This window comes from Nestor notabilis, unplaced genomic scaffold (genome assembly GCF_000696875.1).
Source record: "Nestor notabilis isolate BGI_N333 unplaced genomic scaffold, ASM69687v1 scaffold3124, whole genome shotgun sequence".
NCBI classification, from domain to species: Eukaryota; Metazoa; Chordata; class Aves; order Psittaciformes; family Psittacidae; genus Nestor; species Nestor notabilis.
Window position 1 is genome coordinate 164,851 of NW_009924068.1, and position 15,229 is coordinate 180,079.

Genomic DNA, 15,229 nt, shown 5'->3' on the forward strand with positions numbered 1-15,229 from the left:
AATAAATCTTTCCCAAGGAAAACTCAACAGAAGATCTTTTCTCATATAGAAATGGGCAGGTTTTCCTAACAGAACAACCTGACACTGTTGACTCTACCAAAAAGTTTTACAATAATAACAGAGAGACAAGGCAGTGAGCTTCTACAAGCATATGTTCAATACAACTAAATGGCACTTACATTTAGGAATCTGACATTCTGAAGTGCTGAGCATCCAAAACACCAACTGGAGCCACTGCATGCCATGACTATTCAGCACTCTTGAAGTCAGGCTCTAAATGATTGCGGTATCTGTCATGGTATTGCTGCTGCTCCTACTGCTGCTGGAAAGCACGCAGCATTCGCTCACTTGAGTCAACTTGCCAACAGAAGGTCAGAGTGCCTTGCCTTACAAATTCACGATCTAAAGCATGATGTCATGTCTTAAAATGATAAGCTGACAACAAAGTAAATGACATTTTGTAAAGATGTGCATAATTTTATGTTTATGCTACTTAGAACGAAGGTTCTAATAAGTCATCGGTTGTGTTCCTTTAAAGGGAAGTCTTATAACTGAGATGAATCACAACTGCAAAAGATCAAAGTTAAAAAACATCAATGATGCCATGGGGTACTTTTTAATCTTGTAATGAATGATGATCATGTGCTCTTATGAAGCTGGTCCAACTGCCAACGCCAGATGTGTATATTAAGAAAAAAGTTGTTTGTGATGTGACAGCTCTGGTTGAGCTGCCAGAGAGAGGAAAGCTAGGATAACATGCTTGAGATGTCGAAGTGAAATACAGATCCTGGCAGAGAGGGGCACTATTTGCTGATACATAATTTGTTAAGAAAAACACATTAGCTATCAGAGCCACTCGTTGAATATAATTCCTTATTGCCCCCAACCACCTAATTTTCCTTATGCAACATAAATGCCAGGAACACTTCTTAAACGATTACTACCGAACAGTAATAAATCTACATGAGTGCAGGGGCTCTCATAAGGAAGCAGAACTTCAGTGAAACTCCCACAGCTCACTGGAGCTAAAATAACTAGACATTCTGAAGGTGCCATAGCCTTGAAAGTGTCAGATGGCAGTAACAGAATTTGCAGAACCAAACTGACTCCAGAGCACAGCTTCACAAATTATTTATCCAAAATGATAAAATACAAATGGACAACTGAGCTCAAATTTGGCTTTCTTAAACAGGAAAAAAAAAAAAAAAGAGAAAAGAAGGAAAAAAGGAACTATGTTACTGTACAATCCTAGATTCAGCTATTAATTGCAAAAGCTATTCATTGAGAATAACAGGCAGGTATCAAGTACAGAGGCCTTTCAGGTCTGAACTAAGAAACTCCAACAGAACTTGGAAATCTTATTAAGTTATACGAACACAGCCTCACTTTAGTCCACTGGCCAATAAAATGGTCAGTCCCAATGCAAGTAGGCTCCCTTTCTGTGCTACAAAGGGTAGTCCAAGCTGTTCTCTGCACCATTTTCAGACCACTCTGCTCTTCCACAGCGGTTGTGTCCTCTGCTGGGAGATTTCCTCTTTTGCAGATGCCTCAATATATACACGGAAGCAGCCTCCAAACAGGAATGGCTCAGTGATTCGTAACTTACTCCCTGGTTTTACCCTATGAAAGCAGTTTGCACAGTGTCTCCAAGTAAGCTACATAGAGCACCAGCTACAAGTGAAAATTAAAAATGAGAACTGGGTAAGCTCAGGAGAGAAGCCAGAACAAAAATTCCCTTGCTGTGACAGACGGACACTCCACCTGTAAGCAGGTAGCAATGCAAGTATCTACATAATCAAATACTTGCTTTTTCTTCTCTGTTATTTGAGGTGAAACTCTACAGCCTGGACAGTTCTTACAGAAGGCATTTCAGATCCGATCTCTCAGTGCAATAGCAGGTGACACCGTAGCGTGTATTATCATGAGAAACACTTGACTGCATGAATTCTATCTATGTTTTCCCACTTCAGTCTTTGTGGTAAACTAAACTCCATGAAAACTCCTTAAAGGTCTCATTTGTATGTGCAGATCAAAGGCAAAATAATTACTTGAGATGGAAGCATTGTAGGGATTTTTTTAATGTGGTTGTTCATCAAATAATTCCTAATCTCTAAATGTAATTTAAATACAGCTATACGTAGTTAATCCAATCAATTTAGAAAGAGTCTTTAGAGTAATAGAAGTTATTTAGATTTAGAAAAAAATCCACCACTGGCTCATCAGTGATACCCATACGATGTGAAACTGGCTACCAGCTAAGTGTGCTAGACAGAGAGAAAGCCATATAAAATGCCATGTATTAACCAGACTTGACTGTACCTAAAAGTAAATGCTGCCCATAAAACTGCTAGAACATGACAAAACACAATTGTCATAAAAATATAGCCAGTGAACAGAGCACACAGATTCTTACTAGGTTAGGAAGGTGCACTGCTATGAGATAAACATGCTAAGAGAAAATCTGCTGGGCTCTGTTTAAATAAAACATACTTTCTGTGCACAAATAAGAAACAAAGACCATGCTGTTGATATGATTTTTTTATCTTTCTTTGGCCCCCAGGGGTCTATGATGAGTCCACAGTTGAAAACCAATTTGAGCTATGATGAGATTAACCAGGTGCATTAATTATCTGATGGCAAAAGAATTTAAGGGCAAACAAAAAGACACTATATTATATATTTTCTCTCTGCGCTAGGACTGATCCTGAAAGATGAGTCTCCTATTTTGTTCTAAATGCCTTCAGTTGGAAGCTTACAAGAGTTTAGGGAATTCAGCATGCTGCAGGATTGAGTCTATTATGCCTAAATCAGATTATATATAAATACAGTGGGTTTAGTTCTCATTTACACTGTCAGATAGTGTATCAAGACCTTGATGTGAATGAGAATCAGGTTCGTGATTGCCCAAATTCAGCCAAGCACTTAAGTGTGTGTATAATGCAAGTATGTGTGTGGTCGAACACACTCCAAATTAAGCATGCGCTTACGTATTTTGCTGAGCAAGAACCAATGTTTGACAAAGACATGTATTTCATTTACGGGTCTCTGTTAAACAAAATTAAGCAGATGTAAGTGTAAAAATAAGAATATAATACTCACTTCTTGGCTCTCTTGGCCCATCCACTGTAACCTTTATAGCTCTGTGGTATGTAGCGACTTGGGGGGGATTTGTCAGGACAGTTATTGTCAAAGTAAAGCTCTTCCCTACAAAGGGAAAAAAACAACAAGGAGTGAGTGATTACAACATGAAAACAGTCACATGCATGTTCAGTAAAGAATCAGAGATGTTTAAAATTATTCCCTGTCGTTACCACAATCGTGAAAATTAAAAACATAACTGACCATAGGAGTTTTCCTCCCCTTCAGTTTTACTCTATGTCAAGAATATGTCCATATGTTGACAATCTAAATGTTTCTTATTTAATAATGGGTCATCATACAATGACAGAACAAAAGTGATTCACTGCTGAGGACAAGACAAATTCTTTTCTGTATTGAAAGTGGTGTAAATCCAAAGCAAGTCAGATAATTCAAAAATTTACTCCAGTTTTGCAGCTGTGTGACAGAGAGCAGAATGTGGCCACATGTTATTTACTTCACACAGTTTTATCATTTCATTTGTTTGACTTGACTACAATAAGATGAGGAAAGAATGTATTTTCCTCCTGGGAGTCATTTTAACACGGAATCAGTGTCTCCTGTCCTTCATATGCCAGGGGTAATATGATGATATCATTATTACTGGAACACACTTTTTTTTCCTACATATATTCCATCGATGAAATACTGAGAAAACCCCCAGCTTTCCTGTGAGGGTGAGAAACTGCTCTGTGCACGTACGTTGCTCTCGTCAGTCTGCATTTATTTATTTATCTATCTTTCAAAGTCTGAATTCACACAGAGGTTTCACAAGATCATCCGCAGCCTTTAGCTGAATGAAAACGTTAACAAGAAATAAATGAAGGGAGCTGCCTGCGTCTGAGTGCACATTCTCACACGGCGCTGGCCCCCGTTTGGGAGACTCACTGACAGTTGTAATCTGTTAGATATGCAACGGTTAGTCATGTCAGATAGTCAAAACTGAAAACTGTTTCAAGACAGGAAAAGGTGGGCGTACAACAGTGACTCAATAAAACAGTCAGCAAACTTCGGCCTTCATGCTCATTTAAGCTGCTACTTTACCAGACACTTAAAACTCTTCCCCCCCACCCCCCTCCTCCCTGTGTGCATACGTGCATTTTTGTTGCTAGGGCTTTTCCTCTTGCTGAACTCTGAAGGCATTCAATCAAGACACAAATCTTCAATGATATGTAACAGCACAAACTTAATGCATTTTTTTTTTTGAGCCTAATATAGAACAGCTTATATAGAAGGCATAATACAGAACAGAGCTTTGGCTGTCAAATCTAGTAATTGGTCTTTCTTTCTGGTCCAAGTTGTATATCCCCCAAACCTGCCTGCGACATGCATCATTTATTATCAGCAGTGCAAATTCAAACTGTCTTGGCTATATTTTTCACAAACTAGAATGTGACATGAATTTTTTTTTTAAGGAAATATAACTGTCATTTAGAGTAAAACGATTTTCCAGGTGTAGCTGCGTTCCAGTTGTGCCCATGTCTCCAACAGATGCAGGATAGAGGGAAGGTCGAGACCCTGGCAAAGGTGCCAAAAATCTTAGGAGGCCGAATTCTGTCATCTCAGTGGAGATGTGTGGCTTTCCCCGGTTTCATTGAGAAATGGCCTGTTTGTCAGATTTTTTGAGAGTGATCAGAGGACAAGGAGGGTTAGGTGTATGGAGGACGTCCAGTCTTTATCCAGTCCTGCCCATCCACCGTCCCCAGCATCAGAGTGTGCATAGGCAGCCTTTAGACACCAAACAACAGCACTGCTGAAGCACATAGTGCCTCCGTGCCTGCTTGTTTAGGATTGAAAAGGATCCATGCCTTTTATCCCTCTCCAAGTAGGAATTCAGACTATTGCTTGGATGTATATAATCTGCCAGGGACAGGTTTAAAGCCTCCTTCGGCACCAGCTTACCATGTCAAAAAGTTCTGACTAATAAATTGTATGATGGTGGCATTCAGGTCACAGTTACCCATAAAAAATCAGTAGAATATTAGAATATTATTGGTAACAAAGACACTAAAGGGAATTTCCATATACCTTTGAATGAAAAGTTTGGCCTTCCAATGCTACTGCTCTATTTACGCCAAATCACTATAAAAGTCTATCACGACCAAAAATTAAGCCAACAAAATATACTATCTCTAAGACCCTATAAAATCATTCTACAGAAAGGCACTGCAAGGTCTTCTGCACTAAATATATCCCAAAAGTGCAGTAGCCAGAAAAAGATGCATGCCTTAATATAGAGCTACATTTCAACCTCACCTGTAAGCATTGCTAAATTGTCACCTCTTTGCCAGCCTAAACTGAACAAGTAAGCATCTAATTTGAAAGGGAAAGGGGTTTGTTCTCTAACTGGTATTCCACCGAACCAAATCATTGATGCAGTAACACTGACGAAGCCCTCTCGCACTCAGTAACTGATACATCACTTCCTCACAGGGCACTGTGTGGCCGGGCCAGCACATTCAGCTCCCAGAGCTTTCAAGAGATGATTGACATATTACAGGATTATGAGCAAAGTAAATTTTTAGGGTCCCCTCTTTCAGTGATGCTTGTGCCTTCCACTGATATTTCACAGATATCCCTCCTCAGCTACGAAATCCTTTAATGCACTTTTTATCACCTTTCTTTATTGCTCTTTGTCATTTCAACTATCCATTTTCAGAGGCCAAAGACTAACTGTAGTTCTCTTTTATTAAATTCCCTGGCCAAGCAGTCATCTGGCACTATTGCTTCAGTGTGTCTAAACTGTGCATTCTTTGTTATTCACACATGTGAGCTGAGCTGACACAGAGGAAGACGAGATGGACGTATGCTGAAGCACAAGGCAAACCCCAGAAATTAGATTGAAAGGAGACTCAGCAGCTTGTGTGCATTGCATATTTTTTCAGTTAGATGCTAATGTGATTAAAGTATCAGGACACAACAAAATTAAGGTTATGATCCTTTGCTTATTGAAGACAGGAATTCTTTCTTCTCTGTGCTGTGGATCAGGCTTGTAAAAGTGAGCTACCGCCTGAAAACCACATACAAACAACTTCTGCATTCACACAAAATGCCCCAGTTACTTAGCCTCATGAATCCAGAAAAGGTGTTTAAGAGAAATTACACAAACAAAAACCTGAAGCTTCTGTCAGGCAAGCAACATTAATATGTATAAAAATCAAGTTTCTCCATTGAGCCATGGGAAGCAAGAAAAAAACGTGGGAGAGGAGGTGAAGTGGTAAGCTGATGATTCAGACTCCACAATCAAATTTAGAGATACAGAGATCAAAGAGCGAGCTGTTTAGAAAGATGTAAATCTAAAGTCAGGAACAGGTGTGGATTAGTTTCTCGCTACCGAAAAGTGATTTCTTTATTACTTTATTTTTCCTCTTCTACTTCAAGACCTCCATCTACTGATATTTGTCTACGTAAGGAGCTTTCTCAGTTCTCTTTGTAACTACTGCTTTCTTTTCCTGATATTTTAAGCAGAGTTCTAAAAATCTATCATTAATGATAACCCTTTCTCCTTCTCTCCGTCTCTCTCTCTCCTCCTCTCTGTTCTAAGTCTGGAAGACAAGTCTGGACCAATTTCTCCATCCTGCCTCTGGCAGCAGAATGCAGCATTTCAGATCCTCCACTGAGTCCCGGCTGCTTCAAAGGAAAAGCCCTACTTTCTTCCGTTAAGATCATAAGAAATATAGGGGGAGGGGGTCAGCTCTGTTTGGACATAATTACACTTCATCAAAAGAAGCTTTCTTCATCTTCCATGCGTGAAAAGTCTGCAAGCAGTTAAGTCTGTCTTTTTTCTTCCTTTTCTTTTTCCTTTTTTTTTTTAAATATAAAAATTGCTATTTGGGAAACTAGCCAAAACTCAGAAAGCCAATATAGTAAAACAGTGCACACCCTATGTTTGTCTTTGAAGTCTCTTAAATAAATATATTGAGGGTTTGAAAAGTACACTATCACTTTTCCATAGATTCTACCCCGATTGATCAGAGAAAAAGTCTATTCCAAGTCTGCTAGATACAAATATAAACTAAAGTACTGGAAACAAATTTTCAGAAGTTTGTGTTTATGTGTGTCCGTAGCCATATCTACTGAGGTTTTAGGCCCTCAATTTCACTTCCTATTCTTTAATAAAAAGTATATATCACAAGTTTCAAATGAAATTCACAGATCAGAGGTAGCAGTCCATCACATTTCAGTTCTTTTTCAGCACTACTGAAAGACTGATACACTACTGAACTTTTACTGTAAGGCAGCAGTAGTGATGGAGCCAGAAAGCTTTCAAACCTAATCCATCAGCAGAAAAACAAAGCAGACTGGTTTTTTTAAAGAAAGCAAGACAAATGGAAGAGATAGGTAACACCTTATCCCAAAGGGCAATGAACTCCATATTTATATTGCATTACTGGTGCAATAGTTATTCCATCTTTCAAGTTATTCTTTATTATAGGTACTTCTTAAGTTGTAAAATGATAAAGAGAATTGTTGGCCAGGTCACTAAAATAAAAAATAGCCACTGTAAGTCACGCTTATGGACTTACTTTCAGGAAGCACATGCAAAAGCATGCAGACTGATTTAGACTACCTAGGCCTCTGCCCTATGTTTGGGGTTTTTTTGGATAAATACTCTCCTTCTTTAAGATGAATTGCAAGTGCTTTCTAAAGAATATTACTGTGAAATTAGTTTTATTGCTGATTTTCCAGCACAATTGTTCGGCTTCTATTCTTTTGCTTTGCCCTGTGCAGGGCTAGTTAAAAAAAAAAAAAACAAACCCAACAAAACCTGAATAATTATTTCAAATACATAAAGGAAAAATTATATTGGTTGAATCAATGACTGACAGAACAAGTGCCTCTGAAGATTCCTGCACTAAATACTGAAGTGCCAGCTTCCTTCAAGCTATCCTTTCAATCACTACCTGAAATTTGAAAGCAGCCACAAGACTCTTAAAAGGAATTCTTGCAAACTTGCACTGATTACAAAGGATTTCTATGCGTGCAGGGCAGTTTCCAGATTATAGGAAGCTCCTACACAGCTGGAAGACAATGACAGCACTCTAACTCTTCAAAAAAAGAGTTAGTTACCCTGTCATTTAAAGTAAAGGTGAAACTTAGTTCAAGCCCAGGCTTACCAGCAATTCATAAAAAGTCAACCAGTTTACTAAAAAGAAAAGTACAGCTTATTTTTGCAAGTCATATGCAGTATGATCGTAAAGGGTAGGGAAGTCGCTAGAAAGCTTTCCACCAGTAGCCGTGAGCCTTTAAAGATGTAAGCCCTTAAAGAATATAACCTATAGCACATATGATATGCAAAATCCCTTTAATTATAGCTCTTCTGTAACTTCAGAAGCAGCTCTACTGCTAAAGGGAATTCTCCATCTCTCACTGCCATGGCCTGAGATACACTCTCTGACTCCACATAACTCAGATCACAAATATCCCCACTTCTGTCTACCTATGCTGTTAGATTAAAATAGGGAAGCAGGTACTCCGTGGACCATTTTTCAAAACCTGTGTCTGATAAAAGTGTACAGAGATGGGAGGAGCTAGAAAAACTTAGGAGAAACTCAATTTGTTTAAGTTGCAAAAGTGCTGAAGCTTGCAAATAAAACAAGCATTCATCCCTCCAAATGAAAGGGCAACAATGGTGTATTTACAGACTAATCAGTATTTCGTTTCAAAGTAAGTTTGGTGTCTAGACATTGGGTTTACTTCACGATGGACATAGAGAATGCAGCAGCCTACCTCTTCCACTTCTGCCCACAAATCGTAAGTCATTAAATCTGGCCACCTGGTTCTTCATCACAGCAGAAGCATTTCGCAGCTCTGCAGAGTAGTTCTCGTCGTTTCCAGCCATGACAGTGACCACCGTCCCATCAGGCACTTCTCCTAAGGCCACCACCTGTTAAAATGGGAAGACAACCACAACTCGTGAAGCAACACTTTGAAAACACGTGTCTCCATTCCAGCTTTGCAGGCTGCCACCCTCATTACGAAGCTCTGTGGCAGCTTCTCCAGCTCACTGTGGTGAAGAGTCATGTATTAGCTGAACATAGAACAAACTGCCACAAACAAAGAAACATCTTGTATTGTCTCCCTTTCTCATAGCCTAATAGGGAGTTTCTTCTTTGTTACATTTCTTCAAAAACATTCAACATCCTTATGCAGAGTGTATGGTTTAATGCTTCCTGAAGGCCAACTTTGTTCTTAGCAACCAGTGAGCAGAGAGAAAACATGAGGCATGGCTTGTATCCATAAATTATACGCGGGAATGCATTTGAAATGGAAAGTTAGTAATTGCTACTAGCAGCCTTATCCCCCAGATTCGGTTCTACTCTTTGCTGGTTGCACCATCACCCTGATCCTGGAGCTCCTCAGACTTCGAGCTAGAGAGAAACCCCCATCCACCCATCCCAGGAATGGCACCAGGGGCACTAGCAGACAAAGCTCTCCACCCAAGACGCTGCTGTGATGGAGGACTTGATGGCTGGAATTCAAACTCTTTAGATGCAATACAAAACAAAGGCTGTATTTCCTTGCAGGCATGTAAATTTTCATAGAGCTCGCAAGAGTCGTGTGTGGTTAGTTCTGATACCTCCCTCAAATTCCAGGATGGATGAACAGAAGATATCAAAGTATTTCTCCTTTATGTTTCAGCTAGCTGATAGTCTCATGCTTCAGTGGTTCTGTAGCCACTCCAACATCTGATTAATAAATGCCACAGAGCAGACAGCTACTGTCTTCTGATTTGAAAGCACCAGGGATACCTACACTGTTACTGCATTTTGACTTCTAAAAATAAAAATAAATGGAAACACAAAGTTACTACAAAGAAATTTTACACATTTCTTCACATGGGGCACAGAAGTCACAAAGTAGTACCAAGAAAATTATTTCCTTTTGCCCAGTTACCTAATACTGATGCTGGAAATAAATTCACAACAAGAAGAGATTCAGAAATATTGCATGGCTGATCTTGAACTTGGAAAAATAAGAATCTTGAGACATGAAGTCTTGCAGTTTCTACCAGTTTACATGGTCAGATACGACTTTTTATATTATTTGTAGTAACTTATTCTGTCTCCTGAAATATGTATTATATTTTGTCATAAGCCCTGTTTGTAAAGTCTTTCCCAGAAATGATCCTGGCTGAAACTAATAATTGCAGGTTGCACTGTAATCTTAACTAAGTGGAAAGGACGAGGAGTTCTGAATATATAGGGAGAGTAGCCCAATGCACTGTACAGTGTTTCTCTAAAATGATTAAAACAAATGCAAGGGCATACAAAATCTGGAAATATTTAAAATAGACTATATTACTGAAAAACACAGCTAGTCTTCTTTAAAAGAAATATTGAAGAGAAAGAAGAAAGTAAAGCTGAAATACTGGATAAAAAGGATCTACCCTGGTGCTTTTCTGCTTTTCCATAAAAACACCAGGTATTACCACCCAAAAGTGAAAACTAAGTTTCACCACAAAATACTGTGAGGTCCCTGTCTACGAAGCAAAGATTTTACTGTAAAGTGACGTGAACGTCCCTGAACATAAAAACACAGGAACCACCGTTGTAGATAAGATCTGAGGTCCCACTAACTCACTGCCTTGGGTCTGACAGCAACCGGGTCTGACAGCTTCAAAGCGAGGTGTAAGGAATAATAAATAATAATCAAATAACAAACAATAATCTGCTGAACAGATTAGATAGAGCTGACTCTAACCCTTAATAAATGAGTATTGGCTTAAACTCTAACGCATGGGGCTTCAGACTACTCACAGAACACTCCCTTCTCAGTGTGCAATAGTCCACATTCTCCCTGGACAGTGCTGCCACGCACGTTGGCATCCCAGGGAGCTGCAACCTGTGCTTTTTATATCTCACGAACCAAAATAAAAAAAAAGTAAAAAAAATCACATTAACTCCAGAAATGCAAAGAAGCCAAGAGCACAGGAGGAAGTGTGAGCCTGCCAGGGGCCTCGGAAGAGGGAGCAGAACGACTGCAGCCTCAGCTCACCTCTTTCTCTCTAGGTAACCAGAGCATTGAGCAGGCAGAATCGCATCTCCGTCTCAACCCGGTCTCCCCAACATGGGTTCAGATTGCAACACCTGGGCAGGAGGGACCAAATCCTCTTAAAAGGTCCCCTTGTCCCCTGTTGCTTTTCAGGGCTTTCCTCCCTACCCTTTCCACTCAACAATGTCAGTTCAATTTGTCAGCTTAGACATCAGCCTAAAACTGCACGTACCACTGCCAGAGTCACCGGGCTGACTGCACCTAATCAAGAACTGCATCACTACTGAGCTGCACTGGCTTTTGGATGCAGTATGATGCAATATCACTATTCATCTTGCTATGAGAAGACTGAAGGAAAAGACAAACTGAAATCAGAGGGGAAAATGAAAACTTTAGCTAATAAAGTCCTATTACATGGGAAGCTCTGCTGCAGTAAAATTCTTGTCTTTTTCATAATTTCGTATTTTGCCATGAAAGACTACTGCACACATACATAATATCACTGGGTAGAAAAAAAAGCTTTGCAAAACAAGTTTGAAACCTGGAGAAATACACATAATTTTAAGAATTTTTAAATGTAACTTTACATACTGAAGGACTGTTGGCATAAAACTTGATTTGGTAATTATCTGCCATGTATGAATCTAGAATTATTTACATGCTCTTAGAAAAAGGATTGCAAGTTCACTGTGAAATGAATGAGTGCGCAAAAACCTGAAGATTAAAAGCAGCCACAGTGCCCATTCCTGACCTATTCTTCAAACATAAATATTTCAAAATCTTCATTTTCCGCATTAAACCACCTTCGCATTTTGGCGATTAAAGTTAGAATTTGCTTTTTTTTCCTTTTTGTTACTAAAGCTCAAAAAGGTACACAAAGTCAGATGAAGCCACAAAATACAAGCAAACCGATTCTTACAAGTTGAAAATAACTATGTATTTTTTTCGCATAACACAATTTTCATCTGGTTAGGCAACCTGTTTGCCCAGTTTCGGTCCAGTGGGATTTAAACTGGCCAAAGTATGTACCCTAAAGACAGAAGTTATAAGCACGAAGCAAAACTACTATACAACAGCAGGTAGTAAGCTTTTCTGCAGACTAAAATGCTTGTTTCAGTAAAAAAGCCAGCGTACATGCTAAATAGTTCCTCTCAATCACTGATATCTATCACTTTAACAATTTTCTTGTGAAACTCCAAATTCAAACTGCCCCTGAATGTAAAATCATCTGTATTAAGAACGCGTTTTCCAGGGATTGCCAAAAGAGCATCTGATACTATTAAAAATATTTTAATGTTCTGTAACTTAAAACAGAATAGCTGATTTGCACTTCTTTTTGTTTCAGAATATACATCTGGGCTGACAATTTATACAGCAGGTTTCAGCTTGAAGCTATTTAAACCAGCTGAGTTATAAACTCTGAAAATTGGGGTTTGGAGTGGAAATGCTGACAGACCCTTAACTACTGTGGTGCTACTGGAGAGAGGTTTTAGGCTTCACGTCCGCTTTTTAAACCCTGTCTTTAGATCCACTAAGACTCTGCCACTCTCAGCATCATACAGAAGCCACATGTCACATCTAAAGTGGCAATTTGGGTCTTTACGACTTTCAGTAAAAACTCCCAGGCAGACACATAAACTGAGGGGCAAATCCTGATGACTCTACTCAAATAAAGTACCGCTGGCTATTAAGATTAAGAAACGAATATAGTTTGGACGTGGGTGAACAATATCCATTTATTTTATGCTGCAATATTAATAGATAGTTAGAGCTAAATTAATAGGTACATGTCTACTACTCTTCCCCACAAAACCAGTCTGCATTAATAATCTTTTTAGGACAATCAACAGGGACTCCTTCTCCAGCGCGTGTAAATATTAATTCTTAAAATCCAATCTAATACTAAGCCAACATTATTTAAAAAAATTATAATCAAACCAGCACTGTTTATAACACACTTCCTCTCCTGCATTTGATTTATATCTGTTTTTTAAATTAAAACAGTGCTACATCCAGAGTACTTTTTAACTAGAACTCTGCAAGAGAATTATGACATACTTAATACACCACTCAAAACATTATCATCATCATATTATTTATTGCCAATAAAACTTCAAAAACTATGTTGTCTGTGAGTTATTTTACTTCCAAGTTACTGTTTAGCTGAGATTTCAATAGCCCAAATCTGTCTTTTTTTCCTTTCCAGAGATAATTATATTCTATTCTATCACAGTCAAGTGTTTCACTGTATGACATGTGCAACTTCTCTGGTGCAAAACCACTGCGCAGCCGTATGTAAGTTACATTTAGAAAAATTATTTTATTTTTTTTAATGATTAAAATTAATTCAAGTGAGTTTCAAATTAATTTGCCAATAAATGAGGGAGTAAATATCTTCAGCATGTTTTTAAAAGTATGCACTGCATCTGCGGAAACACAGATGCAGCCACAGCAGAAGGGTGGCAGGGGCAAGATGCACTCCTGATGCAGCAGTAAATTGGTCAGATCTACACCTCCCTGTCAGCTGTAGGACTCAAATGTATGACATAAGTGTACATATATGCACACAAAAAGCTTTGGAAATGTACTAATCCCTTCTCTAGCCTTTTCTCACATGTAAGTATTCTTATTAAAATAATATTATAAAGAGCTTAATACTTAGTTTAGATCTTTCCCTTATTCTAATGAACTGCGACCGCATCCTTTGAATTGCTGTAAGGTAGGAGAAGGCTCAGACCTTTCAAATGAAAACTGCAACGTGAGTGCAATAAAGTAAGATCTCCCTCATCCCTTCTATAAAGAGTAACTGTAATACCAACTTAATGTAACGCTCAATTAAATGATAATCACCACCCTCCAAAATCTCCTTCTCCTTACGCCGCAGCCCCTCTGAATCAGTCACCATGATCCACACCTAGAGAGCCTTCGAGTGCTACACCAAGTCATGAACACGCAACACAACCCATCTTTCTGCTAGTTCTACCGAGCCCAACCATTGTGTCCTGCACAAGCAGGCCCCGTGCAAGGGGTTTGTTCCTCCTGCTACTCTCAGCTCTCCAAGCCGCTTCACCTATGCTTTAGCCAACCCTCATCTGCACCCCTGTAATGTTTTGGAAGCAAAGCTTCATCTTTATCCCCAGTCACTTCAACACCAGCTCATCTAACCGCTTCTACTGATTTCTCGCGGCTGAACAGCCGTGGTAACGCAGTTAGCAATCGGGAAACACCAGAACAAGGCGACGTTCTGGAAACACACTGGGTGAAGCTGTTTCCCATCTCTTCCATCTTTGAGCTATTTCCAGGCACATTATTTTTCACATAGCGGGTGTGGGAGCAACAAGCCCCTTGCAGGGCCACCCCACTGCTGGGGCAGGTGCTTTGGGACACCCAGGCCATTGCCCTCTCCCTACCAAAGGCCATGGGAGAGCAAGCTCCAGGAGAACACTTTCCAGATATCACTAGGCGAGGACAAGGGCTTGCTTTAAAGCATTCAATTATTGTTGTTGTTGCTACAGTTCTTTTGGAAAATCTTTTCCTCTCATTAGCACGCCGTGGGGATGTAAACAGAAAATTAAAAGCAGCACCCCCGGAGTGGATCGGGGTGGTATTTATTATTTAAATGCGTGAACCGTGCCAAAGAGTGTCTTCAGGCCAGACACTTCCCTGCGTGTCCACCAGGAGAAGTGATGGCCCCGGCCCTCCCAAGAGCCCCGGCCTCCCCGTACAGCCCCATCTCAGCACGGGCTGCCTCAGGGGTAGGGGGCAAAGCACCGGTCCCCCTGTACCACTCCTGCGCCCCCAGCCTGGCCGTCGAACTGCAGCCCTAGCCCCAGCACCAGCACCCCAAATCCCCCAGTCCCATACGAGGGAGCAGGGAGCGTGGCAGGGACACCCCTGTGGGTGAGGTACTGGGTTCCTCAGGGTGGGAGCACGCACTCTGCCCCCCCACAATGAGCTCCGGCCGATGGGTGAACCCCGCCTTCCGCAGGGAGGGAAAGCACGATTTATCTGTTTTGAAGGAATGCACAGGAGAGGGTCTGTGGGGATAAGGGTGTTACACCAATGGTGCTGTGAGAGGGGCACAGGGTGCCCAGCG

General features: G+C 40.1%; 1 protein-coding gene across 1 annotated transcript in view; it reads right to left on the bottom strand.

Annotated features, from left to right (window-relative positions):
• Positions 1-14,038, bottom strand: part of RUNX2 (runt-related transcription factor 2) — an 85,180-nt gene extending 71,142 nt beyond the window's left edge. The window contains exons 1-3 of the mRNA XM_010012447.1: positions 13,949-14,038; positions 8,869-9,025; positions 3,100-3,204 (exon numbers count right to left, since the gene is read on the bottom strand). Of these exons, the coding sequence (XP_010010749.1) occupies positions 3,100-3,204; positions 8,869-9,025; positions 13,949-14,038 (352 nt within the window). The remainder of the gene's footprint in view (positions 1-3,099; positions 3,205-8,868; positions 9,026-13,948) is intronic.
• Between the last annotated feature and the right edge of the window lie 1,191 nt (positions 14,039-15,229).